A 27129-nucleotide genomic window follows, 5' to 3' on the forward strand; every position below is an offset into this window, starting at 1 on the left:
GCCTCGCATTGGGCTCTCTGCTCAATAGAGAGCCTGCCTCCACTCTCTCTGCCTGCCTCTCTGCCTACTTGTGATCTCTGTCTGTCAAATAAATAAATAACATTTTATTAAAAAGATTAATAAAGATTTAACTGCAAAACACCAAGATTTTGTAGGAATACTCATTTTTGAAAATTAATCTTAAAAGATTTGTATTATATAAAAGAAATAATAGGATTTTAAAATTCTGAGGCATTTTTAAGTACTACTATGATATATGAGAAAAATATAAAACTCTATTTTAAAATTCACATCATTTTCTTATTCCACTGTGAACAGCATATTTCACCAGTAGGTAATGACCAGAGAAAGAATCTAATATTAAAAAAATAATCATGATCGGGGCGCCTGGGTGGTTCAGTGGGTTAAGCCTCTGCCTTTGGCTCAGGTCATGGTCTCAGGGTCCTGGGATAGAGCCCCGCATCGGGCTCTCTGCTCGGCAGGGAGCATGGTTCCCTTCCTCTCTCTCTCTCTGCCTGCTTCTCTGTGATCTCCATCTGTCAAATAAATAAATAAAATCTTTAACAAATAATAATAATTATGATCATCCAAGTTGAAGGTTTTAAAGTCTCCAAATACATGTGTCATTATCAAGCAGGACCCAATATTCACATGAGGAAAGAAGAAAGGGACATAAATAAATTAAAAAAAAAAAATCACCAGCATTTCTGGATTTCAGATATGAAAGAATTCACATGTTAAATTTAACAACTATGGAGCTCCTGGCTGGCTCAGTGGGAAGAGAGTGTGACTCTTGATCTCCATGCTGGGTATAGAGATTACTTAAAATTTTTTAAATTTAAAAAGAACCCCCCAAAACTAATAGCTATGAATACTAACGTTTCCTGATAATATAAAATGTATCCACTGTTGGAGATATTTGAAAAAGTAAAAATCATCTTCCAGAAATAATTCTGTATACTCTGTTAGCAACCTTTGCTTCCTTATGATTCTATAATGACAACTAGTTCATATTAGGAAAAAAACCATAAATTGTTAGTTTATTCATTTGATCTGTGTGCATGTGTCTATTGCAGATACAATTAAAAATAAATCAGAATCAAAAAAAAAACAAGATGTTAGGGGCACCTGGGTGGCTTAGTGGGTTAAAGCCTATGCCTTCAACTAAGCTCATGATCCCAGGGTCCTGGGATTGAGCCCCACATCAGGCTCTCTGCTGAGCAGGGAGCCTGATTCCCCCCACTCCTCTCTCTGCCTGCCTCTCTGCCTACTTGTGATCTCTGTCTGTCAAATAAATAAATAAAATCTTTAAAAAAATTATATTTTTTCTTTAAGAGTGTTGCACCTTAAAATTTATTTCATTTAATGGATAAAGATTAAGAACCTCACTTACATAGTCATAAATTTCAGTTTTGAGTAAAAAAAGACGTACGTAAGGTGTTTACTTCTCTCCTCTCTTTATTCTCAAAAAGATCTAAAACTTTCCAAGATTACACCACACAGTACATAAATTAGAAGCCACAAGAAAGAGCACCTGGTTGGCTCAGTTGGTTAAGCATCTGCCCTCAGCTCATGAAGGTCATGATCCCAGGCTCATGGGATCAAGTCCTTCATCAGGCTCCCTACTCAGTAGGGAGTCTGCTTCTCCACTGCCCCTCCCCCTGCTCTTGTACTCTCTCTCACACACACAGAAAAATAAATAAAATCCAAGATGCCCTTCAACGGACGAATGGATAAGGAAGATGTGGTCCATATACATTATGGAGTATTATGCCTCCATCAGAAAGGATGAATACCCGACTTTTGTAGCAACATGGACAGGACTGGAAGAGATTATGCTGAGTGAAATAAGTCAAGCAGAGAGAGTCAATTATCATATGGTTTCACTTATTTGTGGAGCATAACAAATATCATGGAGGACAAGGAGTGTTAGAGAGGAGAAGGGAGTTGGGGTAAATTGGAAGGGGAGGTGAATCATGAGAGACTATGGACTCTGAAAAACAATCTGAGGGATTAAAGTGGCAGGGGGGTGTGGGAGGTTGGGTTACCAGGTGGTGGGTATTATAGAGGGCACGGATTGCATAGAGCACTGGGTTGGTAAAAAAAATAATGAATACTGTTTTACTGAAAATAAATAAATTGAAAAAATTTTAAAAAAAGGATAATGGCCAAAATTCAAAATTCATAATAAATCTGATTAAGGCCTAAAACAGATTTCACTTTGCATTATCTATAAACACAGGATTTGCTAAATTACATATACAATATAACACTTTATCAACTTAAAAGTAAGAATAAAATTTTCCTCCACTTCTTCATAGAAATAAGCTGTAATCATTCAGAGGAGTGAGCATTTTTTTTATTACCTGACTCCGTTTTCTTAATTGACACTTGAAATGATTTCTACCATATTTTATAATGTAGAGTATCTGCTCTCCCGTAGCCCCACAACTGCTATTGTGTTTTTATAATAATCTCTCTGAGCTTTGCAAGCTTTACAGTCATCTAGCCCTTCTTAAATGAATTCTTTCCCTTCACCTCCTCCCTCATCTTCATATTCCATCTATAGCTGTTCTTTCCAGTTGCTCTGTAATTCTTTCCTCCCATAATGGCATACCTAAGAACTGTTCACTCCCACCAGACTTTATAAATCTCAATCCAATTACCTCTCTTCCAGTATGACACTGCTTTCTCTTATGATCTTGAGGACTTCCCTTTCTTCCTAAGATTCTTTTCATTAGAAGGATCAAGACAATAAAATATGAACAGGGAAAAAGTTTAAAATGAAACAACTTACCTTTGTAAGACCAAGGCCTAACGATGTGAAAGGAGGTTTTAGAATAGAATCAGGCGATGGCAAAGCAGGAGGAGAAGAGTCACAGATGTCACCAGATGGTTTGAAAAAAAAAACACCAACTGTATCGTCACATTTGTTTTCAGAATTATCATGCTCAGATAAAGTTTTATCTCCTGGTGATAGAAGGCCAAGTTCTATTTCCACTTAGTAAAAAAACAAAATAAAGAGTATATGAAAATATCTGTAATTTAATTTCAAGTTACTAACACAAGAATGGACAAAAATCAGTGCATAACAAGTCTTCAAACAGCTTACATTTCTTGAAAAGCTGAGAAGCATTCATTAGTTTTCTTAAGTTTGGTTTTGGGGTATTCTAGAAAAGAAATTAATAGTATTAAGGATTACAAATAACACATTTGGTAAAAAAATAATTATAATATTCACCATTGTCAAATGAGCACCATTACACAAAGAACATGGGTTTTGGAATCATTCACATGTAGATTCAAATCTCAGTTCTGCCATTTACTAGCCTACATTTTCTCCTGGGGTGAGGATTAGGAGAGATGTGTGTGTTCCAAAATTCATTGTTTATGCACCACACCCAGTGCTCCATGCAATACGTGCCCTCCTTAAAACCCACCACCAAGCTCAACCAACCTCCCATGCCAGCCCCTACAAAACCCTCCAATTTTTTTCAGAGTCCATAGTCTCTCATGGTTCTTCTCCCCTTCCAATTTCTCTCAACCTCCCTTCTCCTCTCCATCTCTCTATGCCCTCCATGTTATTTCTTATGCTCCACAAGTAAGTGAAACCATATGATAATTGACTCTCTCTCTGCTTGATTTATTTCATGTAGCATAATCTCCTCTAGTCCCATCCATGTTCATACAAAAGTTGGGTACACATCTTTTCTGATGGAGGCATAATACTCCATAGTGTATATGGACCACATCTTCTTTATCCATTCAACCGTTGAAGGGCATCTTGGTTCTTTCCACAGTTTGGCGACTGTGGCCATTGCTGCTATGAACGTTGGGGTAAAGATGGCCCTTCTGTTCACTACATCTGTATCTTTGGGGTAAATATCCAGCAGTGCAACTGCAAGGTCATCGGGTAGCACAGTTTTCCAATGTGGCTGCACCAACTTGCATTCCCACCAACACTGTAAGAAGTTTCCCCTTTCTCCACATCTTCTCCAACACTTGTTGTTTACTGTCTTGTTGATTTTGGCCATTCTAACTGGTGTAAGGTGGTATCTCAATGTGTTTTTGCTTTGAATCTCTCTGATGTCTAATGATGATGAACACATGGAACTGGCACAAAAAGAGACACATAGACCAGTGGAACAGAATAGAGTCCATATATGGACCCTCAACTCTATGGTCAAATAATCTTCAACAAAGCAGGAAAAAAAAATACAGGAGAAAAAAGATAGACTCTCTATCTAAAATTCTAAGCTCACAATTAAAGAATAGTAAAAAATAGATTGTAACCTTCTTTCTCATTTATTTCCTCAACATAATTCATTTGCACTTATACATCCTAAACATGAAGAGGGAATATAAATTTTTAAATTATGTATTTCAAAAATTTTTTATATTTAATTATGACATATTATGCACATTACATTATTTATATAACATTCCATTATACAGAATTCCATCTGTCTGCTCATTAATTCACATTCAAAAAATATTAAAATTGCTTCTTCAAGCAAGCTTTTATTCTAGGTGTTCCAGGAGATGCACAATTATGTTTCCTAAAATCCAATAGCTTATAATGATGCAGGAGCTTTTTTTTTATTTTATTTTATTTTAAAGATTTTATTATTTTTTTTGTCAGAGAGAGAGAGAGAGAGAGAGAGAGAGCGAGCACAGGCAGACAGCATGGCAGGCAGAGTCAGAGGGAGAAGCAGGCTCCCTGCGGAGCAAGGAGCCCGATGTGGGACTCGATCCCAGGACGCTGGGATCATGATCTGAGCTGAAGGCAGCTGCTTAACCAACTGAGCCACCCAGGCGTCCCATGATGCAGGAGCTTTAACATGAATATTTAAATAAATATAAAGTGACTAAAAGTTTGAATCTTAGAATCTGATACTAAGATTATGAGTAGATATTTTTGAAAAACTGTAATATAAAAGATTTCTGAAATTAGACATTTTACCATATGGGTATGAAAAGCCTCTGCTTCTAGTGTTAATTATTTTTTTAGGCAAAACGTGTATTCTTCACTTAGATAAAGAGTTTTAACTAAACTCTTTATGGAATTATTTTGAAAACACAGTAGAATGTGTTAAGTAGAATTTAAATTTCTAAATTTCCACAATTTCCAATCTTATTTTGGTCTAAATGTAGAACAAGGGAAAGAAATAAAAAAAAAAAAAAAAAAAAAAAAAAAAAAAAAAAAAAACCTACTTTCATAAAACTGTATGCTACCAAAATAAAAAATGTCCAAGAAAAAACAATCTGTAATAAATAACTGGGTCCACTAAAGATTCATTTAGGAATGAGTATTATAAAAGTCATGTTAGAAGAAAAGAAAAAGAGAGATAAAGAGAAAAAGAGAAAGGAAAAGAAAGAAAAGTCATGATGAGATAATTTAAAACTCACAGTAAGAATCCTTATCCTTGACCAAATGTCGTATTTCCTCCATCATGGGAAAGCTTTTCCCGATATCATTTTCCTGTCATTATATATTTCCAGCCCATTTTTTCTAACTTTGATATTTAACAGAGTTAAAAAAAATTCAACTTGTCATATTTCTATCAAGTGGTTTGTTCTGACCAACTTTCCACTTCAAACATAAAATGATGATAGGCAGGCCACTGCTAAGTTTTAAGAGAAAATAATACACAAGACTAAATTCAGAGCAGAAAAATTAATTTCACAAGAGAGTATATTACCTTCATATTGAAACTTAAGTCTTCATCATCTGATGTAGGCCATGAAGCATTATCATCACCAGGTTTAACGGAAATACTTTAGAGCAAAAATATACAACAAAAACAAGTTAATGAAAAAAAAAATCAAGTGAAAGGTCATCTATTTATTTATTGAATGAAGTTTCTTGATGTAATTGAACTTTAGCCTCTGTTTTTGTTATTAAGTTTTTATTTTAATTCCAGTATCACACTGTGCTGTATTAGTTTCATGTATACAATATAATGATATGGTAATTCCATCACCCAGCGCTCAGCACGACAAGTGCATTCCTTAACCCTTAGCTCCTATCACCTGTTTCCCTACCCATCTCCCCTCTGGTAACCATCAACTTGTTCACTATGGTTAAGAGTCAGTTTCTTGGTTGTTGTCTGTCTCTCTCTTTTTTTTTTTTTTTTTTTTCTTTGCTCATTTCTATTGTTTCTTAAATTCTACATATGAGTAAAATCATATGGTATTTGTCTTTCTCTGACTTAACTCCACTTAGAACAATACTCTCTAGTTCCCTCTATTTCACTGAAATGGCAAAATTTCATTTTTTTTCTATGGCTGAATATTCCATTGTATATATATGTGCCACTTCTTTATCCATTCATCTCTCAATGGACACTCGGGCTGACTATTGTAACTAATGCTGTAGTAACCATAGGGGTACATGTATCCATTCAAATTGGTATTTTCCTATTTTGGGGCATAAATACCCAATAGTGTGATTACTGGATTGTAGGGTAGTTCAGTTTTTACCTTTTGGAGGAAACGCCATACTGTTTCCACAGTGGCTGCATTAGTTTGCATTCATTCACACCGATAATCCAAGACGATTTTTTTCTCCACATACATGCCAACATTGTTATTTATGTTTTTTATTTTAGCCATTCTGACAGGTAGGCAGTGGTATCTCATTGTAGTTTTGATTTCCATTTCCCTGAAGCTGAGTGATGCTGAGTATCTTCTTAGGTGCCTGTTGGTCATTGTGTGTTTTCTTTGGAAAAATGTCTGTTCATGTCTTCTGATAATTTTTAAATTGGGTTGTGTTTTTGGTGCTGAGTTCTATCAGTTCTTTTTATTTGTATACTAACCCTTTATTGGCTATGTCATTTGCAAATATCTGCTCCTATTCCATAGGTTGCCTTTTCATTGTGTGGACTGATCCCTTCACTGTGTAAAAGCTTTTGATTTTGACGTAGTCCCAACAGTTTGCTTTGCTTTTACTGCTCCTGAGGCAAGAGCAGTAAAAGCAAAAATAAACAGAAACAGACCCAGAAATACAGAGAATTCTGTATCACCAGAAGAGAATGGGGTGGGAAGATGGACAAAATGGGTAAAGGGGAATGGGAGGTTCAAGATTCCAGTTACAGTAAGTCACAGGGATACAAGTACAGCATAGCCCTACAACAAGTGCAGGGCTCAGTGGTACCCTCCAAACTTTTAAATCTTTAGCCTATGAAAGCAGATTCCCAAAACAAGCACAGCATCAAATGATCAAGAGTAGAAGCCATTTCCTGCTCCTGGATGACAAGCTAAACTGAAAGTCATCCATGTAATCATCTCAATGTAGACATGTTACCAACTACCCAAATGAAGTCTGTTACTGATTTGACAGCCAGTCCTAGCCCACCAAACCCTACAAGTACATGGGAAGGACATCAGAGTATGAGAAAAAGAGGTGGAGTGAGGAGACCCCTACCTTGGGCCATATATCTGTGTGGTTCAGAATCTCCATTCCCCCATTACTCGAGAGGATCTAATCCAAGATTGGGCTGGAAGTAGTAGTAGTACAGCATTCCTATATGCTGTAAAAAGCCTTCCCTGTGGCTCAAATGATTTTAATACCTCAACAACAAAACCCGAAGTATGCTAGTTCATTCAATTCAATTCAACCAACCAAAAAAAAACTGCTCATGATTCTCTTGAACCCTCTATTTTAATGTGCTTTTCTAAACTCCCAATATCCCGTATCCTTCATTCCTTTCTGTGTGTGTGTGTGTGTGTCCCTCATTTCTGTAAGCCATCTTGATCTAACTTATAAGCCCAAATATTCTGACATCTTTTCTAAAACTCTTATTCCCATCCAACCCAGTGTCGTTATTCTTGAAACTCGACCTCTCCTGCCAATTCCTTCCTTACGCACCTTCACTGTGTTCACTAGACCCACTCCCCATCTTTCTATTATTAAAACATTCACCTATTACGATGAGGAAAAAAAAAAAAAAAAACATGAATGTAAATCTCATTTCTGTCACTTATCATATCCAAGTAAGTCATTTTAATCTCTTTTGCATTTCAAATTCTCCATTTAAATAATCACTTGGTGAGGATGTTAAACACAGGTTGTAGTACCAGAGGGTATTTTGATTAATTCATCTCTAAGATGCCCTAAAATCATGAAATTCTATGTGCTTTTGATTTTGTCTACAGAAAAACAGAGAATACTTACCTGGAAGAAAGGGAAAAAATTGATGGAACAAAAGAAACACCAAGAAAAGCAGAGAGAGAAAAAAAAAAAAAGAAAAAAAATGAGAAAAGATTGTAGAAAAGTCAAGAGAAAAAAGGAAAAAAATCTACAAAAAAGAAAAGGCTTCAAGGAACTGGTCAAGGGACAAGTCTAAAGGGAAAACTAGGGGGGAAGTCAGTAAACAGGAATCATTTAGAAATATCCTCTAAATAGATGATAAAATTAATTAACGTATCATGGCCTACACCTAGATTACATATCCATCACTTCTGGAAAAAGCATTCATCTCAAGGAGAGCAGACATCTCTTTATCTAAGAACTTGCCTGATTAGGTCATGCTTATGCTTATGTAAAAGCTATGTACTATGGCCATAGGTAATGAGAGCCATCCTAAAATCTTTGACAGTAAAAAAACAAGAGACTAGTTGCCACTGCACTAATTACCCCTAGTTATCACTAGTTGTCAAATATATTAGAACAAATGCTTGGACTAACCTGGTTTCTTAGGAAAACTCTCTAAATCAGCAACAAACACATAACTAAATCTGACTTTCTGAGCTGATCTGACTAGGATCTGTACCTTAACCTCAGTGCTGCTGAGGGACAAAAGAATTGATGTGGGACTCATGCAGGCTGACAGGCAAATCGTGGGTCTACTACTCCTTTTTTTTTTTTTTTTTACATTAAAGGATTCGTTTATATTATGATACTTCTTAAACAGAAACACAATTCAAATATAAACACACTTGTAAAACTCTTATTCTCTTAATCAAACCTTTGTTGACTACCATAATTAGCTACTAGCAGCATTTGGATGCAAAGGTTTCACTTGTGCTACTCTAGACAAGCCAAAGCAGAGACTCTGATTTGGAGACTTAACAGACACCCCTGCCAGTGGGCTCCTGCTGCTGTTGCTGCTGCTGTTGCTACTTCCAGACAGTGCTGGTGGCATCTACGTAGGTTTTCTGCTTCCAGCTGAAGGTTTGCATATTTGTAATGGTTTCCAAATGGCCTCTTCACTGATAAAGCCTTTTATGGTGAAGGTTGAGATTGATTTCAGGGCAGCTGGAGCACGGTCTCTTGAAGTCACTTCCAAAGTGACTTTGGATCACGTTTGGATTGAGGTTTCTTCTCCTTTTTTTCAAGTGGGGATTTTACTTTCACTTCTTTCTTTTTAATTTCTTCCACTTTATTTTCTCCCACAGTGAAGTTTGCATCATCATCTTCACTTTCCCTAAAATCAGACTCATCCTCAGACTCTCCACCAGTGGGTTGGTTCAGAGTCGTCAGCACTACTGCCATGACTGCCTTCCGAAAGACTCTTCCTCTGCTGTACCACAGCTTTTTTTTTTTTTTTTTTTTTTTTTTTTTTTAACTATTGCTATTTTTTTTTTTTTTTTTTAATTTTTTATTTTTGATAAACATATATTTTATCCCCAGGGGTGTACCACAGCTTTTGATGCTGCTTTTCTTTTCCCTTGAGCACCGCATACATCATCTCCCTCGGTAAGCTTATCTCAATCTAAATCATCACTGGGTACACTGCAATCGGAGAGGTGGGGAGCCTTAGTCATTATCCCAATTTCGCTGCTGCCACATTTTTTTGGTGCTTGTATCTCGAGCCTCTCCCACATCAATGGTGACCGCTGGAAGTTCCTTCACTGATAAAGCTAGCGCCACTTCTAAGTCTCGCTGGTAAAGTTCGTCACCTATAGCCATCCTTTTTTAGGTGTTTTCTCTTGTAGTGGGATATCTTCTTTCTGGACATTCTTCAGTTTCTAGTATTAACTCCTTTGGTATTGTTCTGGGCTTCTTATTCAAAGGTGAGGTTGCAGAAACAAAGTCATCATCACATTTGAAAATTTGAAGAATTTTCAAACTGAGTAGCTGACTAGTTTCTTAGGCCTCATGGGGGGCACCATGGCACCCTCCAAGACCAAAAATTTACAGCGTTCAAGCTCTTGTTAGCAGCAGTGGCGGTTTCTGGGTCTGCTACTCTTTAACTATAGAATCATAGGTCAATTAATCAATGTTTCTGAACCACAGCTGACTAAATAATAAAAAAAAAATAGGCTGTAACAGCACATCTAGTTTGTGATGCTATTGTAATGACTATATAATAATAAATGTCAAGCACATAATATAGTGCCTAACACACAGTAGAACTCTCAACAAATGCTTTTCTCTGCATTCCCTTGTTAACACAGAATTTGTAAAAAAAAAAAAAATCCACAAAAATCCTACCTGCTTAAAGAGTCTTCTTCAGAAGTCTTATTCGCCACTAAAGAAAAAAGCAAAGTACATTTTAAATCAACAACAGAAAAATACAGAATATTCAAATTGTAAGACTGATGTTGTATTAAAAAGTATTCTTCGGGACCAAACCTGGCAACCACACTGGAGTGAATATTAATTATACTATTGGCAGGCAGGAAACTCGCTAAATATGTTACTTTCTCCTCTACATTTACCAAATGGAAGAAAAGAATGGTATTTATTGGAATTTGATACCTACAAGTGGATGTTTATTATGACCACAATTTTAACCAAACCCTTGAGACTAACAGAAAATGGTGTCATTAGCAGAATCATCCTCATAGACTGACAAAGTCAGGATTCTTCTGGATTCTTCAGGACTTTCACTATGAGGTACAGTTAAAAGAGACTATAATTATTTTTTTGCTGTAACACAACAGAATTCTCCAGATCTCCAGCAGGGGCTGTTAAGTTTAGGGTGAAACACCTCATCACAAAGTTTGGTCTACAGCCACTCTACTTTGCAGCATGGCAAAACATAGCAAACAGACTCTCTCTGGCCTTATTTCCAATTGCAAGGTAAGTATGAAAGCTTTTAGCGATTTTAGTGATTCTGGTTCTATAAAGTATAACCTCTTGAGTCGACCTACTTTCATTGCTGGAGAGTCTATCTGGATCCACCTCTTAGACCAGAATGGTACCAAAGATTAGTGCTAGGTAGCAGGATATGACGTCATTGTTCTCAACCTTCCCCACTATGTGACAAACATCTGTAGAAATCACACTTTTTCAGTCTGTAAGGCATATGTCATCAGATCCTACACTGATGAACATAACCAAGGACAAAGATTATCTTGAATCACTATATTCAATTACCTCGGAATTTTATTTTTTTTTAAACATTGGAGAAGATATCCACTGTATGATTGCAACTGTATGACATTCTGGTAAAAGTAAAACTTTTTAAGTTAGGAGACAAGGGTTGTGACAAGGGGAACAGGCACAGCACAGAGAACTTTTAAGGCAGTGAAACTATTCTATGTGATACCACATGGTAGATACATGTCATCACACATTTGTTAAAACCCATAGAATGTACAACACCAAGAATGAACCCTGATGTAAATTATGGACTGTGGAGGATAAAGATGAGCTAATATAAATATAACAATGTACCACTGTGGTTCAGGATGTTGACAACAAGAAGGCTACACGTGTAGAGGAACATGCGGTAAATGGAAACTCTCTGTACTTTCTGCGATATTTTGCAAAGGACTTGAAAATGCTGTAAAAAATAAGGTCTATTTACTGTGAAGGAAAAAAACAAAAGGTATCCATTGAGACTGTTAAGTGTTGGTACAAACCAGGTGATTTATCAAGCATTTACTATTTGATTTCCTTCCGGGAACCATAATTTTGATATATGCTAGGGAGAAGATGCCTACATGATTATCACTTAAAGAAAACTTCAGGCACTGAGTATCTGTAAGATTCTTGTATTGGCAGACAACATCTCACACGAGTTGTCGTGATTTAATGCTGGAGGAATTAAGCACACCCATAGGCCGAGGATTCTTAGAAGCCTGCACTTGGCTTCCTCTAGACTTCACTCCATGCACCTTTTCTCTGCTGATTTTGCTTTGTATCATTTCACCGTAATAAACCGCAGGCATGCGTACAAATATGCTGAGACATGCGAGTTCCTCCAGTGAATAACCAAACCTGGGTATCATTTTGGGAGTCTCTAATACCAATGCATCATATGGAATTTTTATGATTAAGGTTGATGTTTTAAGACACGATTACAGTTAGAAGGTTATTTCACAGAATACCTTTCCTTGAATCTGTTTTTCTTAGAATTTGCCTGGGGGACTGCTGTATTTGAATCCATTTGAATAAAGGCATAAAAGGAATAGATGAAATAATGTCAGAAAATAATGTGAAACAAGCAACAATCGTATTTTAATTGGAAAAAAAAAAGAGAATTCTGATGATTACCAATATGTCCTATAGTACAAAAGTTCCTATAAAAAAACTAAAAGGTCACATAAATTTTCTGCAACTAAATAGGGCTTAATTCACTTCTATTGTAGTTAGTTATGAATCGATAAGGTAAGGAATAATTATAGAAAAAAAATATATATATATATATATATATATATATATAAAATATATAGAAAAATATATCATACACAGTATAATAACACACTATTTGGTTCTAGAGGTTTTTGGTTTCCACTCATTTTCTTAATTTCTTATAGAATTAGAAACAGTTCACCTATTAAAGGCAGTTGTTGACAATCTGCTCAAAAACTCAGAAATACTACATTCAAAATGTAGGATGAGTTATCCACTCCAGCCTGAAAATAGTGGTTTTTGATCGTTAGAGATCAACAGAATTCATTTGGGAAAAAAAAAAACAAAGTGAGTTATCTTATATACATAGATGGTTAAAAACTTGTCAATCTATTTGGCCACATATTCTTGTTAAGCCATAGTTTACCAATTTCTGAAAAAATACAAAAGCATGTCACATTAAAACTGTTATCAGGTAAAAATTTCCGATAATCCAGAAAATGCTTTCAATCTTGGCTAAAACATCATCATCAATAACTCTGTCTCTGTGGTACAGGTACAAAGAAGTTAAGCACAAGAAACAACAAAATATGAAATACATTTTAGATGGGGTAGCCTGTTACCTTAGGAGGAAATATACATATAGTAGAAATGTGTTCCAATAGTGATAGATTCCAAGACAGTTTTCCTTAGTGCTTTCTTTACAGATGATATTCAGAAAGAAGCAGTAAAAGTAAAGATATAAGAAGAAGGCAAATTAAAAAGAGGATGGAGAGAGACAGCACTAACAAAAATAGTCCAGTACTGACGTTTTTTACTGACACAGAATCCCTAGCAAGTGAGAACTGGTATATTCAGCATATCACCTTATATTTCCTCCTTGATATTATACTAGTTTTCTGCAATAAAATACTTAACAGAGGTCAGTTTCTCCCAAACTGCGGGTCTGTATAAAGTATTTCTGATCAAATTTGAAACTGTCAAAAGACAGCTGCATCGTGATTCCATTTCAGAGATAGGGCCTGACAGTGGCTTCCTGCCTATTGCTTCCAGATTTTTGTCCTAGTATTCATCCACGAGAGTGTACCAGGGACTTGAAGAAAAGCTCAAGTATCTCTACACAAAACAGGTAAGAAAGACAACACTTTTCCTCACACTTGACCCCTAGGTTTTGACAATTATGGAAAAATGTTGGCCAGTCTACTCACCAGGCCAGACCATTTCCCCTTGACCCTGTCCAGGTAGATACGGCAGTTAGAAAAAATAACACTTGTTGTGTTATTTTTCCATATTTGAACACAGAATATACCAGTCACATAAATAACAGACCTTACAACTCAAAAATGGTTCTTTTGAAAAGGTTACCACCAAAGAACTTTTAAAAGTTAAATCCAACTTTTTTTAGTGGTTTTGATACAATTAATACTCCATGAAATATTTTTTTTCAATTTTTTCAACATTTCCTCTAATTCCTCTCCTAAGTTTCCCCAGCCACTTCTCAGTCTTCTCTACCAAGTCTTACACCTCTATCCACACTTTATATACTGGTATTCCCAGGCTTTGTTCACTGGCCTTCGTCTATTTCTGTATGTTTTCCATCATGGACAAGCTCAATCTTTGTCCAAGCTATGACTTTGCCTAATAATTCTAATCAGTTTATTTCAAATCAGCACCTACAAACTTGAGGCTCTGTCTCCAGCTAGAAACTCCTAGTATTCAATTATCCAGTTACTAAAAATATTCTACATGGATATTCCATCAAATTCAACATATACAGAAAATCCCTGGTCTTACCTATTCCCAGTGCACTCCGATAAAGTCCTACTCATTCTTCATGGCAAGTTTAAATGTTAGTGCACAACCTGGAAATATATGACTCTTCTACGATTTCTTCTTCCCCCTCCCCTTTTTTAAGATTTTATTTATTTATTTGACAGAGAGACAGCGAGAGGGGGAACACAAGCAGGGGGAGTGGGAGGGGGAGAAGCAAGCTTCCCATGGAGCAGGGACCCAATGTGGGGCCTTTATCCCAGGACCTTGGGATCATGACCTGAGCTGAAGGCAGCTACTTAATGACTGAGCCACCCAGGCATCCCCCTCTCTCCTCTTTCTACATTCAATAATCATGAAACTGTATTAACTATACTTCTTTTCTATCATTGCTTTATATTTCCCCTGCCACTGCCCTACACAAACATGACCTCTTAATTGATGACTTCCAGAAGGGGAAAAAAAACCCACCAACTAGTATTGCTATTTATTAAATGAATAAAAAGTTTTTAAGCAAAACAAATGAGAAAGGTGGCACCTGGGTGACTCAGTTAAGCATCTGCCTTCACCTCAAGTCATGGTCTCAGGGTCCTGGGATCAAGCCCCATACCAGGCTCCCTGCTCAATGGGGAGTCTGCTTCTCCCTCTCCCTCTGCCCCTCTGCCCCACTTGTGCTCTCTCTCAAATAAATAAAATCTTTTGAAAAGTTTGAAATTTTTAAAAAACGAGAAAGACATAAGGCCTAGAAAAAGAACAACATTGTAAATTGAATAAATTGAGCCTCCTGACTTTTTCAGTATAGAGGAGTGAACATTTCATAATGGACTGATACTAGACTAAGGAAATATAAGCGTCCTTTATCTTCCAGTCTCTTTACATGGATTTTTTTCCAATCTGTCCTCCACATGAGAGGTGACCAAACTATGGCCACAGGCCAAGTCAGACCAGTCACGTGCCTGTGCCCCCATAAAACTTTATTTACAGAACCAGATGGTTGGCTCTTGCTATTCACCTACGTATTGCTAGGCTGCTTTCACACTATAGTGGTAGTTGTAGTTGAAAAACGACAGGGCCTAAAATATTCACTATCTGGCCCTTTAGAGAAAAATCTTGGTGATCACTATTTTGTGCCACAACCAGAAGACCCTAATTCAAATCTAATCTTGTTACCCTTCTGCTTCACATTCTCCAGTGAAGTACTGCTCCATCAAGTACTGCTGGCTCCCTCCCCAATAACCATTCCATAGTCTTCATTCTTGCTGGAAAACCACAACTTTATTTGGATATTTATTGTCCCAAACACGAAGCTGCCTTACCACAGCTTCAAAAGAAAAAAAGATTATTCTAAGCTAATCACAGTACCTGGTCTACCAGTGGCTGGTTTAGGAACAAGCATGTGATATAACCTAGCTTATAAGATGTTAGAGGAAAGTTGCTGCAAGCCTCTGAGTTTTCTTCCTATTTAAAAGAAACATATAGGGGAGCCTGGGTGATTCAGTTGTTAAGCGTCAGCCTTCAGCTCCGGTCATGATTTCAGGGTCCTGGGATCCAGCCCCACATCAGGCTCCCTGCTCAGCAAGAGGCCTGCTTCTCCCTCTGCCGCTTCCCCCTGCTTGTATTCCCTCTCTGTCTGTCTCTCTCTGTCAAATAAATAAACAAAATCTAAAAAAAAAAAAAAAAAAAGAAAAGAAACATATAAAGAAAAACAGTCCTTCCAGTCACTGGATATTGTTGCTAATTAGCCAATCAGGAAAGGACATATAAAATAATGCCAACCTCAAAGCTAAAAAGAGACAACTGGGATCCTGGAGACATCACTGAACCATCAAAATACTGGTTCCTACCGTTTTAGTCACTGTTTGGTTTGGTTTGCTTTTTTTAGATTTATTTATTTGACAGAGAGTGAACGCGTGCAAGAGAGAGTGCACAAATGGGAGGAATGGCAGAGGAAGAGAATCGTCAAGCAGACTCCATGCTGAGCATGGAGCCCTGTGGGATGTGGGGCTTGATCTCATGACCCATGAGACTGTGACCTGAGCTAAAACTAAGAGTCAACGTGTAACTGACTAAGCCACCCAGGCGGCCCTGTTTTAGTCACTGTTATAAGTCACCTGTTATTTGCAGCTAAAAGCATTCAACCTGATACATTTCCCAAGGTCTACAGGGTAAGATCTACACCTTTCCATGGTACCGAAAAACTTTCATTAGCTTGCCTTAGCTAAGTATTCACTCATTCCAACCATTCCCATAGCACACTTTTTGCACCAGCAAAACTGAACTGCTCATAAGTGCTCCAAAGTTCACTCATACATCTGAGCGTCTGCACTGCTGTTCCCTCTGCAAAACATGTAATCTTGATGGACGTTCCTCCTGTTAAACATGGTTCTTCTGCTTATTTACCTGGCAAACTTACTACTCAGTCTGCATACTATCGACTTACATATTAAATACGAATAAAAACGTAACAATGAGAATTATAAACACTAGGGGGCTCTGGCACATAGTAAGCATGGAATAAACTAAATAATTAAAATAAAGTAGTAAAAATAGAGTAGATAATAAAAATGACAATGATAATAACAAACTCCTGGAGGGCAAGGATTGTGTTTTTTGAATGTCTGTATTCTACATCAGAGTGACAGTAGCTAAAAGACACTTGATAGTTATTTGCTAAGTGAACAAATGAAAATGAGTAAATTGCAAAACCGAACCAACCTACAGATTTTCTTTGATAAAAGTCTACTAAATTAAATGTTTCTTCATGCATTTCAGATTGTACAACACTAGGTGCCACATGTAGGGAGCAATGGTAGCATTTTTGTTATTGTGAACCATTTTTCTGCTTTTATTATAATCTGTTGAGCCTCAGCTGCCCCATTTGAATTTTTACTATGATAATCTCTTTACTAATGGCAACAGAGTATCGTGTTCTAACAAAATTACACTATCCGGGGGCGCCTGGTTGGCTCAGTGGGTTAAAGCCTCTGCTTTCGGCTCGGGTCATGATCCCAGGGTCCTGGGATCAAGTCCTGCATTGGACTCTCTGCTCAGCAGGGAGCCTGTTTCCCTTCCTCTCTCTGCCTGCCTCTCTGCCTACCTGTGATTTCTGTCAAATAAATAAAATCTTTTTTAAAAAAATTACACTATCATGACAATTATGCAACAAAAAGAAGAAAATATTGTTCTAATAAGGTCAACAGATCTCATTCTCTTTCAGTAGTGAGAAATGAGTAAATAGTTGTTAATGTTGAGATCTTGTTGATACAACAATATGTAAAAAAAACCTATGCTTCTCAAGGCGTTTCTTTTCTGATTTCTGGACCATAGATGGTCACCTTTAAAGAAAAAAAAAAAAAAAAACAGTCTCACTGGTATTGCTGCATACTAGCTAAGTTTTGCATTCGTATTTTTTGCCATTTGTTTATGGTACCAGGAATGTATTGTAGAGTTCCAAGTTTTTAAGGATAGCTCCTTTTTTAATGAGACAAATCAGTATGTAATAATATTTACTAAATGTAATCCACTTGTAAAAATTAAAAGATCCATTTTCATAACAAGTTCATTTGTTTTAATATGCTTAAAGAGGAAGTATAAAACATACTAACTTAAATATCTTTCTCTTATTTACACAAAGATATAAGGGATTTTATTTGACTATAATAATGAATTTCTTTTCAAACAATAATGTCTTGTATTTTAAATTGCCTAAAATTAACTTGCTTTTTTGTTGTTGTCCACACTGAGGTACATTTTTAAAAAATTATGTTCAGTAGCCAGCATATACTACATCGTAAGTTTCGGATATAGTGTTCAATGATTAATTAGCTGCGTATAACACCCAGTGCTCATCACGATATGTGCCCTCCTTAATACTCATCACCCAGTACCCGCATACCCCTACCCCCTCCCTTCCGTAACCCTCAGTTTATTTCCTGGAGTCCAGTCTCTCTCATGGATTTGTTCTTATTGTTCATGACAGTATTTAAATTCTTAAATAATTCTGAATACTGGATTATTAAGAAAGATATTAAGGAGGTGGGAGGTTGGGGTACAAGGTGATGGGTATTATGGAGGGCACGGATTGCATGGAGCACTGGATGTGGTGAAAAAATAATGAATACTGTTTTTCTGAAAATAAATTGAAAAAATTAAAAAAAAAAGAGTGTCTTTTTACCACTGTGTATTTTTTCCTGCTTTGTCGAAGATTAATTGACCATAGAGTTGAGGGTCCATATCTGGGCTCTCTACTCTGTTCTACTGGTCTATGTGTCTGTTTTTATGCCAGTACCATGCTGCCTTGGTGATCACAGCTTTGTAGTAAAGCTTGAAATCAAGTAATGTGATGCAGCCAGTTTTGTTTTTCTTTTTCAACATTTCCTTAGCAATTTGGGGTCTCTTCTGATTCCATATAAATTTTAGGATTATTTGCTTCAGCTCTTTGAAAAATACTGATGGAATTTTGATCAGAATGGACCTCTGATTGCTCTAGACAGTATACACATTTTAACAATGTTTATTCTTCTGATCCAAGAGCATGGAATGGTCTTCCATCTTTCTGTGTCTTCGAGTTCTTTCATGAGTGTTCTGCAGTTCTTTGAGTACAGATCCTTTGCCTTTTTGGTTAGGTTTATTCCCAGGTATCTTATGGTTCTTGGTGCTATAGTAAATGCATTTGATTCTCTAATTTCCCTTTCTGTGTTTTCATTGTTAGTGTATAAGAAAGCCCCTGATTTCTGTACATTAACTTTGTATCCTGCCACGTTACAGAATTGCCGTATGAGATCTAGTAGATTAGGGATGGAGTCTCTTGGGTTTTCCATACAAAGTATTATGTCATCTGCGAAGAGAGAGAGTTTGACTTCCTCACTGCCAATTTGGATACCTTTTATTTCTCTTTGTTGTCTGATTGCTGTTGCTAGGACTTCTAATACTATGTTGTACATGAGTGGTGAGAGTGGGCCTCCTTTTCGTGTTCCTGATCTCAATGGAAAGTCTGCAAGCTTTTTCCCATTGAGGATGATATCTACTGTGGGTTTTCCATAGACAGATTTTATGAAGTTGAGGAATGTTCCCTCTCTCCCTATACTTTGAAGCGTCTTAATCAGGAATGGATGCTGAGTTTTTTCAAATGCTTTTTCCTGCATCAACTGCGAGGACCTCTTCTATTATTGATTTGCTCTATCACATTGATTGATTTGCAAATGTTGAATCATCCTTGCAACCCAGGGATGAATCCCACCTGGTCATGGTGGATAATCTTTTTAATGTGCTGTTGGATCCTATTTGCTAGGATCTTGTTGAGAATCCTAGCACCCATAATCGTCAGTGATATCGGTCTGAAATTCTCCTTTTTGGTGGGGTCTTTGCTGGCTTTGGGGATCTGATTAATGCTGGCTTAGAGACAGTCTCTTCAATAAATGGTGCTGGGGGAAAATTGGACAGCTATATGTAGAAGAATGAAACTCAACCATTCTCTTACATCGTACACAAAGATAAACTCAAAGTGGATAAAAGACCTCAACATGAGACAGGAATCCATCAGAATCCTAGAGGAGAACATAAGCAGTAACGTCTTCATCATTGGCCACAGCAACTTCTTTCAAGATGTCTCCAAAGGCAAAGGAATCAAAAGTGCAAATATAATTTTGGGACTTCATCAAGATCAAAAGCTTCTGCACAGCAAAGAAAAGAGTCAACAAAACAGAGAGGCAACCCATGGAATGGGAGAAGATATTTGCACATGACAGTACCCAGGATCTATAAAGAACTTCTCAACTCAGCACAGACAAAACAGATAACCATGCCAAAAAATGTGCAGAAGATATGAACAGACACTTCTCCGATGAAGACATACAGATGGCTATCATACACATGAAAAAATATTCATTAGCACTAGCCATCAGGGAGATGCAAATTAAAACCACATTGTGATACCACCTTACACCAGTTAGAATGGCCAAAATTAGCAAGAAAAGAAACAACGTGTGTTGGAGAGCATGTGGAGGAAGGGGAACCTTCTTACACTGTTGGTGGGAATGCAAGTTGGTGCAGCCACTTTGGAAAATGGTGTGGAGTTTACTTAAGAAATTAAAAATAGAGCCTCCCCATGACCCTGCAATTGCACTCCTGGGTATTTACCCCAAAGATATAGATGTAGTGAAAAGAAGGGCCATCTATACCCCAATGTTCATAGCAGAAATGGCCACAGTCACCAAACTGTGGAAAGAACCAAGATGCCCTTCAATGGATGAATGGATAAAGAAGAAGCGGTCCATATTCACTATGGAGTATTATGCCTCCATCAGAAAGGATGAATACCCATCTTTTGTAGCAACATGGACGGGACTAGAAGAGATTATGCTAAGTGAAATAAGTCAAGCAGAGAGAGTCAATTATCATATGGTTTCACTTATTTCTAGAGCATAACAAATAACATGGAAGACATGGGGATACAGAGAGAAGGGAGTTGAGGGAAATTGGAGGGGGAAATGAACCATGAGAGACTATAGACTGTGAAAAACAATCTGAGGCTTTTGAAGGGGTGTGGAGTAGGAGGTTGGAGGATCCAGGTGGTGGGTATTATGGAAGGCACGTATTACATGAAGCACTGGGTAGAGTGCATACACAATGAATTCTGTTATACTGAAAAGAAATTTAAAACACAATAGAAAGATATTAAGAAAGAAAAAAAAATAGGGGCTCCTGGGTGGCTCAGTTGGGTAAGCATCCTCCTTCAGCTCAGGTCAAAATCCCTGGACCCTGGGATTGAGTCCCACATTGGGCTCCCTGCTCATTTGGAAACCTGCTTCTCCCTGTCCCTCTGCCTTTGCTCTCTCACTTTTCTCTCTCTCTGTCAAATAAGTAAAATCGAGAGGTGAGGGAGAGAAAGAGAAAGAAAGCAAGAAAGTGAACTTATACAATTTACACATTCAGGTTTTTTTTTTAATTTTCACACTGTTCTTTCATTATCCAAACTTTTTTACTCTGACTTCATCTATGTGACCACCAAAAGTACTTCACTCTGATAAGTCTTACCTGGGTTGTTATTTTGCGAAAAATTTTTAAGTCTTTCTTCTGTATGTTTGGCAATTGTTTGGTGATTGCTACATATAAAAAGGGTGATAAACAATGTTACTAATATGAAAAATATTTACCAAATATATCAAATTCATAAGTGTATTTGAAATAATATCAGAGCTAATATCAAAACTTAAAATACCCCATATAATTCAAAGTAAGGTGAACTAGTCATGAAGTAGTAATTTAGCAATTAGTAGTGTTAGCTTGCCATAGTGGAACGTGTTTTGAACTCAGTGGTCCTAACTCTCTAACCACAGCTATTTGCTCTTGGAGGAGCCACTTCTCTCTATCTCCAAGTCTTCCTCTATAAAACAGGCATCTTACTGCCTTATTTCACAATGTTGTTAAGAGGATTTAATGAAATATTTTACCCAAAACATGGCCTCTTGGGAAAGGTGATGCCCACCACTCCGAGAAGGTCAGTATGAGACCTTTCATCACCTCATAAGAAAAGGCACTCTGCAGGATTTAAATTAGGCTTGAGATACAGGCCTAGTAACAAAGGAGAAAGGAAAGCCCAGACTCTTCCTGTAGCATTATTTGAACCTCTTTAAGAGCTTAGAAGGGTCCCAACTATCATCTGCTAGCGTGATAGACAAGCAAAATCCTCAAGTGGTACTTCATTATGAAGGTCTGCACGAACATATGGGCTTCACGTAAGCCTTTTGAGTGTGAAGGGAAGGGTGTGTGTGGCTAAAGCCAGGGGGCCCGGCAGCCAGAACAGGGTGCTGGTGCCTTGGAATAGCAGCTGAGCATATAAGCATATGTCGTAAACTAAAAAATGTTGTAGCTTTGAAGTCTCATTGTGGGTCACCATGAAGACTGGGGAATGTGGATCAGCAAGGGCTTCCTGGGAGCAAAGGTCAATCATAACCAGACTGCAGGGGGGAAAAATTGCCTTCTAGAGAACAGGTCTCTATACAAAGTTATTTGCAGGGGTGCCAGGGTGGCTCATTCATTTAAGTGTCTGCCTTCAGCTCCATCATGATCTTGGGGTCCTGGAATTGAGCCCCACGTCTGGTCCCCTACTCAACCCCTCCCCCTGCTCATGCTAATGCTCATGCTCTCTCTCTCTCTCTCTCAAAGAATTAATTCTTTATTTTTCTTTCTTTTTTTAAGATAGTTATTTATTTATTTATTTGAGAGAGAAATGAGAGAGGGAGAGAGAGAAGATGAGAGGGGGGAGGGTCAGGAGGAGAAGCAGACTCCCCTCTGAGCAGGGAGCCCACCTGGGGGGACTCAATCCTGGGACTTCAGGATCATGACCTGAGCCAAAGACAGTCGCTTAACCAACTGAGTCACCAAGGCACCACACAGCAATATTGCAGCAATAGAATCAAAGGAAACAAGGCAATGATAAGAATGCCCTTTTTTCCCTCCAAATGACTTGAAGAAAGAGGATGGTCTCTTTGGTCTTTGGGAACTCTTTAGGTTCTTGGAAAATTCAAAGGGGTAGAATAGGAGATAAATCTCAAGGGAAGGGATAGGGTTTTCTACTAAACTGAGCATCTCAGGACCCAAGTAACTAGTTGGGGGGGGTTGATGTTGGGGCACCTAGGTGGCTCACTTGGCACTTGGTTAAGCATCTACATTCAGCTCGGGTCACAGTCTTGGGGTCCTGGGATTGAGACCCACATCAGGCTCCCTGCTCAGCAGGAAATCTGCTTCTTCCTCTGCCCCTACTCTGCCCCTCTCTGAAATAATTATAACTGAAATCTACATAGAAAGGAAAGGAGGAGAGGGAGGGAGGAGAGGGAGGAAGGGAGGGAGGCAGGAAGGAGTAAACACACAAATGTAACATTCTTTGTACCCCATGCATACAGTTATCCTTGGAATGAAACAGATACAGTTAGGATCCCTAAAGATAAAGGTCTCGATAGTCCTGAGATAAAAAAAAAAAAAAAAAAAAAAAAAATCCTGCACTCATTTCTAATGCTGACTACTCTAGCCATTGTCTTGGTTTCTGGCAAGTGACATGGGCTAACTCACTGCAGTCCCCAAATTGCCGGAATCAAACTACGAACGCTCATCTGTTACATAAGAACTAAGAGTTCAATTATTTTAAACTTCACTTTAGTAATAACTAACATTTTAATGTGAACACTTACCCATCAAATCCACTAAAAAGAGCATAGTCTCCTGCCGTCCATCCACGTTCATCTCGAGAAGAGGTATTAACACCTTGCTGAAGAAGAAGCCTGACTACATCTGGAGATGTCGAAGGCGCAGCAAGCATGAGGGCTGTTCTAAAATGACAGAGACATAACTTCACCCTTAGGAACTTAGGGTTATCTAAACAGCAAATGTCATATACTTTACCAGGTTAATATCTTGCCTGTCAGTACAGAATTGACCATTAACAACTTCAAGTGTTTATCTTTGTAAATTACCTCCATGGCTAAAATGAAAAGGCAAAAAAGAAGCCTCTTGTCCCACCTGGGTATGATAGTAGAAGTTGCTAGTTTAAAGTCATTTGATGAACAAGAAACTATGCTGAGGTCACTTAACAGAACGAGTGAAGATTCTAAAAAAGAATTCCCCATTTTTTTCCTTAAGCTGATTCAGTGTATTTCCAAGTCTTCTAGAGGACAGGTCTGTATAAAAAGTTATTTGCAGGGGTGCCTGGGTGGCTCAGTGGGTTAAGCCTCTGCCTTCAGCTCTGGTCATGATCTTAGGGTCCTGGGATCGAGCCCCACATTGGCCTCTCTGCTCAGTGTGGAGCCTGCTTTCCCTCCCTCTCTGCCTGCCTCTCTGGCTACCTATGATCCCTGCCTGTCAAATAAATAAATAAAATCTTTTTAAAGAAAAGTTATTTGCAGGGGTGATTGGGTGGTTCAGTCATTTAAACGTCTGCCTTCAGCTCAGTCATGAACTTGGGGTCCTAGAAGTGAGCCCCATGTCTGGATCCCTGCTCTAACCCCTTCCCCTGCTCATCTCTCTCTCTCTCTCTCTCTCTCAAAAAAAAAAAAAAAAAATCTTAAAAAATAAAAAAAAAAAACAAAAAAGCTACTTGCAGGCTTAAAATAATAGCATTCATACTAACAGTAATAAAAGAGTCATAGTTGCAGTTAATGGTACTAAAATAAGCATGGTTAGGCACTAAATTAAATACTATATTATAAGATATTATTTACACACAACCCTTGAAGGATATATTATCCTTCTTTCCATATCAGAGAATGTATCAGAGTCACATATCCAGCAAGTAGGAAAGGAATTAAACCTAGTCTTGTGTCTATCTAAAGTCCATCTCTTTTCTCTTTATCATCAACCTATGATTTGTCCTCACAAAAAGAAAAATCTATTTGATTAAAGTTATCTTTCATCCTTCTACCCTTATCAATGAACACTCTCTCTCTCTCTCTCTCTCTCTATATATATATATATATATATATAACATGAAAAAGGATGATAAGCCCACCCTATCTGGTAATAGTAATTAATAATCACTTAGGGATCATCTAACATCAGTATTCTTTAAAAAAAAATTTAAAGCAAGGAGTCATCCAAAAGATAAAACAACTCCTATTTATGTTTAATATGCATCTTTTAAGGAAAATGTATGTTAAGTAGAAGTTTCTAAAAAATACTATAAAAGGGTTAAGAAGTTTAATATTGTGTCATAAAATAAAAGGAGTGCACACTTTATAATAAAACTAATATGAAACCCTTTTAGGTAACATAAAATCATATGGCAGAAAAAAAAGGACTACAGATCACATCAGTCAATAATAGGAAGGAATATAAATTCTGCGTATACTGTTCTTCATGTTGCCCCATCAGAATAATTGCTTTCTGCCTAACTGATGACATGTCGACATTTTTCACTATATAATTATAAATGAATCCTCTTCTTATTAAGTTACTCTTTCTGACATAATTATTACCAGCCTAGGACAATATACGGTTAAAAAAAACACAACTACTGTACCTTTTAAACTTATCAACCACATGTACATCTGCTTTTTTTCTAATTAACAATTCCACCATTTCATGATTGTTTTCAATTACAGCAAGTAAAAATGGTGTGAATTCGACCTGTAAAAGTGAAAAAACTATTTGTAATTTACAAAATTACATACTTCCATACTGAATTTTAAAACCTATAAAGAATCCTCTAACCTTAAACACATATATAAGTACTCTCAAACCCCCACCTTCTCCAGCCCTCCATCTTTCCCACCCCCTGCCACCACCCCTACCCTCCCCCCCCCCCCCCAGCCCTCACCCCCCCTTTCATCAGCTGCTCCTTCTCTTCGCAATAGCCCTCCACAGGGGACCTGGGTGGCTCAATCTGAGGGTCTGCCTTCAGGTCAGGTCATGAGCCCAGGGTTCTGGGATCCAGCCTCATGTCAGGCTCCCTGCTCAGTGGGGAGTCAGCTTCTCCTTCTCCCTCTGCCCCACCCCTCTGCTCACGTCTCTCTCCCACTCTCATTCTCTCAAATAAATAAATATTTTTGAAAAAAATAAAATAAATTCAGTTAAATAGTCCTCCTCTACCTCTTCAACAGATTAACTGTAGTCATTCTCCAAATCTTACTTCAAACATTGACCGGTTCCAAGAATCTCGGCTTCTATCACAGTATTTATCACTGTATACACTACTTATTTTATTGCATTTATTGCATTTATTGTATTTCCAAAAAGTGCACTCAAGAAAAAAAATTAAAAAATAAAAATAAAGTGAAATCTTAGACAATGAAGTTATTTCAAAATATTTTCATTGAGGGAATGCTTGAGCTTCTACGTATGAAAAATTGACCCTATGTCAACCAACAGTGCTTCCTTAAGGGCAGTGGTAGGAGGTAAGACATGTCAAAGAAATAACAAATGGAAGAGTGAGTGCGGTCCCCCTCGACTCCCCATGCACAGCTACTACGCCCTGAGGACCTACACAATGCTGAGCAGGAACTACTCTGTGAAATGGGAGACCCCAGTGCGGGACATGGCAGGCAGAGTGGCTATGAACACAAGTAGATGCCCCTGGAGGATGTCATGACCTGATCCCCGTGCTCTCATCTTCAGAACCTTGGGACCTGGAGTGCCCGGGGCCTGCAACCTGCTGCTTTCTCCTCCCACTCGCACTCACCCAAGTTACCCCACTGGGTCATGGTCTGCCACCCCTTCCCAGCTGCACCCGTTTCCTAAGCCCCTGCACAGCACCCAGCCTCCAGCATCACCTCACTCCCCTCAGGCCTTCAAGCCTTTGTGGGCTATGAGCCCACCATCCACTCCCAAGCACTAATGGGAAGATTCTCCTCCTGGGGTGGAAGGGCAGCTGGGAAACAGAACTCTGCCCTTTCCGTGGCCTTCATAGTTCTCTAGTCCTCCCTGCCCTGGCTTTGGAGTTGTTTCCCTGGTACAGGACTTGATGTATAGAATTCAGTATTTATTATTTATTACATATAGGAATAAATATGTAAATAAATGTTTTGTAGATAAAAAAAATATATATATATATATATATGTTTTAAAATTTCAAATACTTTATAAATAATGTTGACGTACCTTGTTTCTTGCTTCAAGATTTGCATGGAATAAAATCAGCTTCTCTACTATTGATGTGTTCTCACCAGCAACAGCATAGTGGAGGGCAGTATTGCCAAACTTATCCGTAAGATGTGGATTAGCACCATGTTCTAAAAGAATAGCTACACATGCCTCTTCCTGGTATTGTACAGCCTGTCAGTAGTATCCCAAGAAACAGAGTGTAAATTCTGGGAATTTAAAGCAAGCATGCTACAAACAATTAG

At 37.8% G+C, this 27129-nt stretch overlaps 1 protein-coding gene and 1 pseudogene across 1 annotated transcript in view; both read right to left on the reverse strand.

The window, feature by feature from the left end:
* LOC106003353 (ankyrin repeat domain-containing protein 26-like) overlaps positions 1 to 27129 on the reverse strand; it is a 68799-nt gene that overhangs the window by 38879 nt on the left and 2791 nt on the right. Inside the window, exons 3-10 of the mRNA XM_045085035.1 lie at positions 26885 to 27058; positions 25308 to 25414; positions 23485 to 23622; positions 21332 to 21399; positions 10439 to 10475; positions 5703 to 5778; positions 3113 to 3170; positions 2798 to 3000 (exon numbers count right to left, since the gene is read on the reverse strand). Of these exons, the coding sequence (XP_044940970.1) occupies positions 2798 to 3000; positions 3113 to 3170; positions 5703 to 5778; positions 10439 to 10475; positions 21332 to 21399; positions 23485 to 23622; positions 25308 to 25414; positions 26885 to 27058 (861 nt within the window). The remainder of the gene's footprint in view (positions 1 to 2797; positions 3001 to 3112; positions 3171 to 5702; positions 5779 to 10438; positions 10476 to 21331; positions 21400 to 23484; positions 23623 to 25307; positions 25415 to 26884; positions 27059 to 27129) is intronic.
* On the reverse strand, positions 8730 to 10257 carry LOC123393335 (annotated as a pseudogene).

Source organism: Mustela putorius, unplaced genomic scaffold (assembly GCF_011764305.1).
Source record: "Mustela putorius furo isolate JIRA1106 unplaced genomic scaffold, ASM1176430v1.1 tig00000827_pilon_pilon_pilon, whole genome shotgun sequence".
NCBI lineage: Eukaryota > Metazoa > Chordata > Mammalia > Carnivora > Mustelidae > Mustela > Mustela putorius.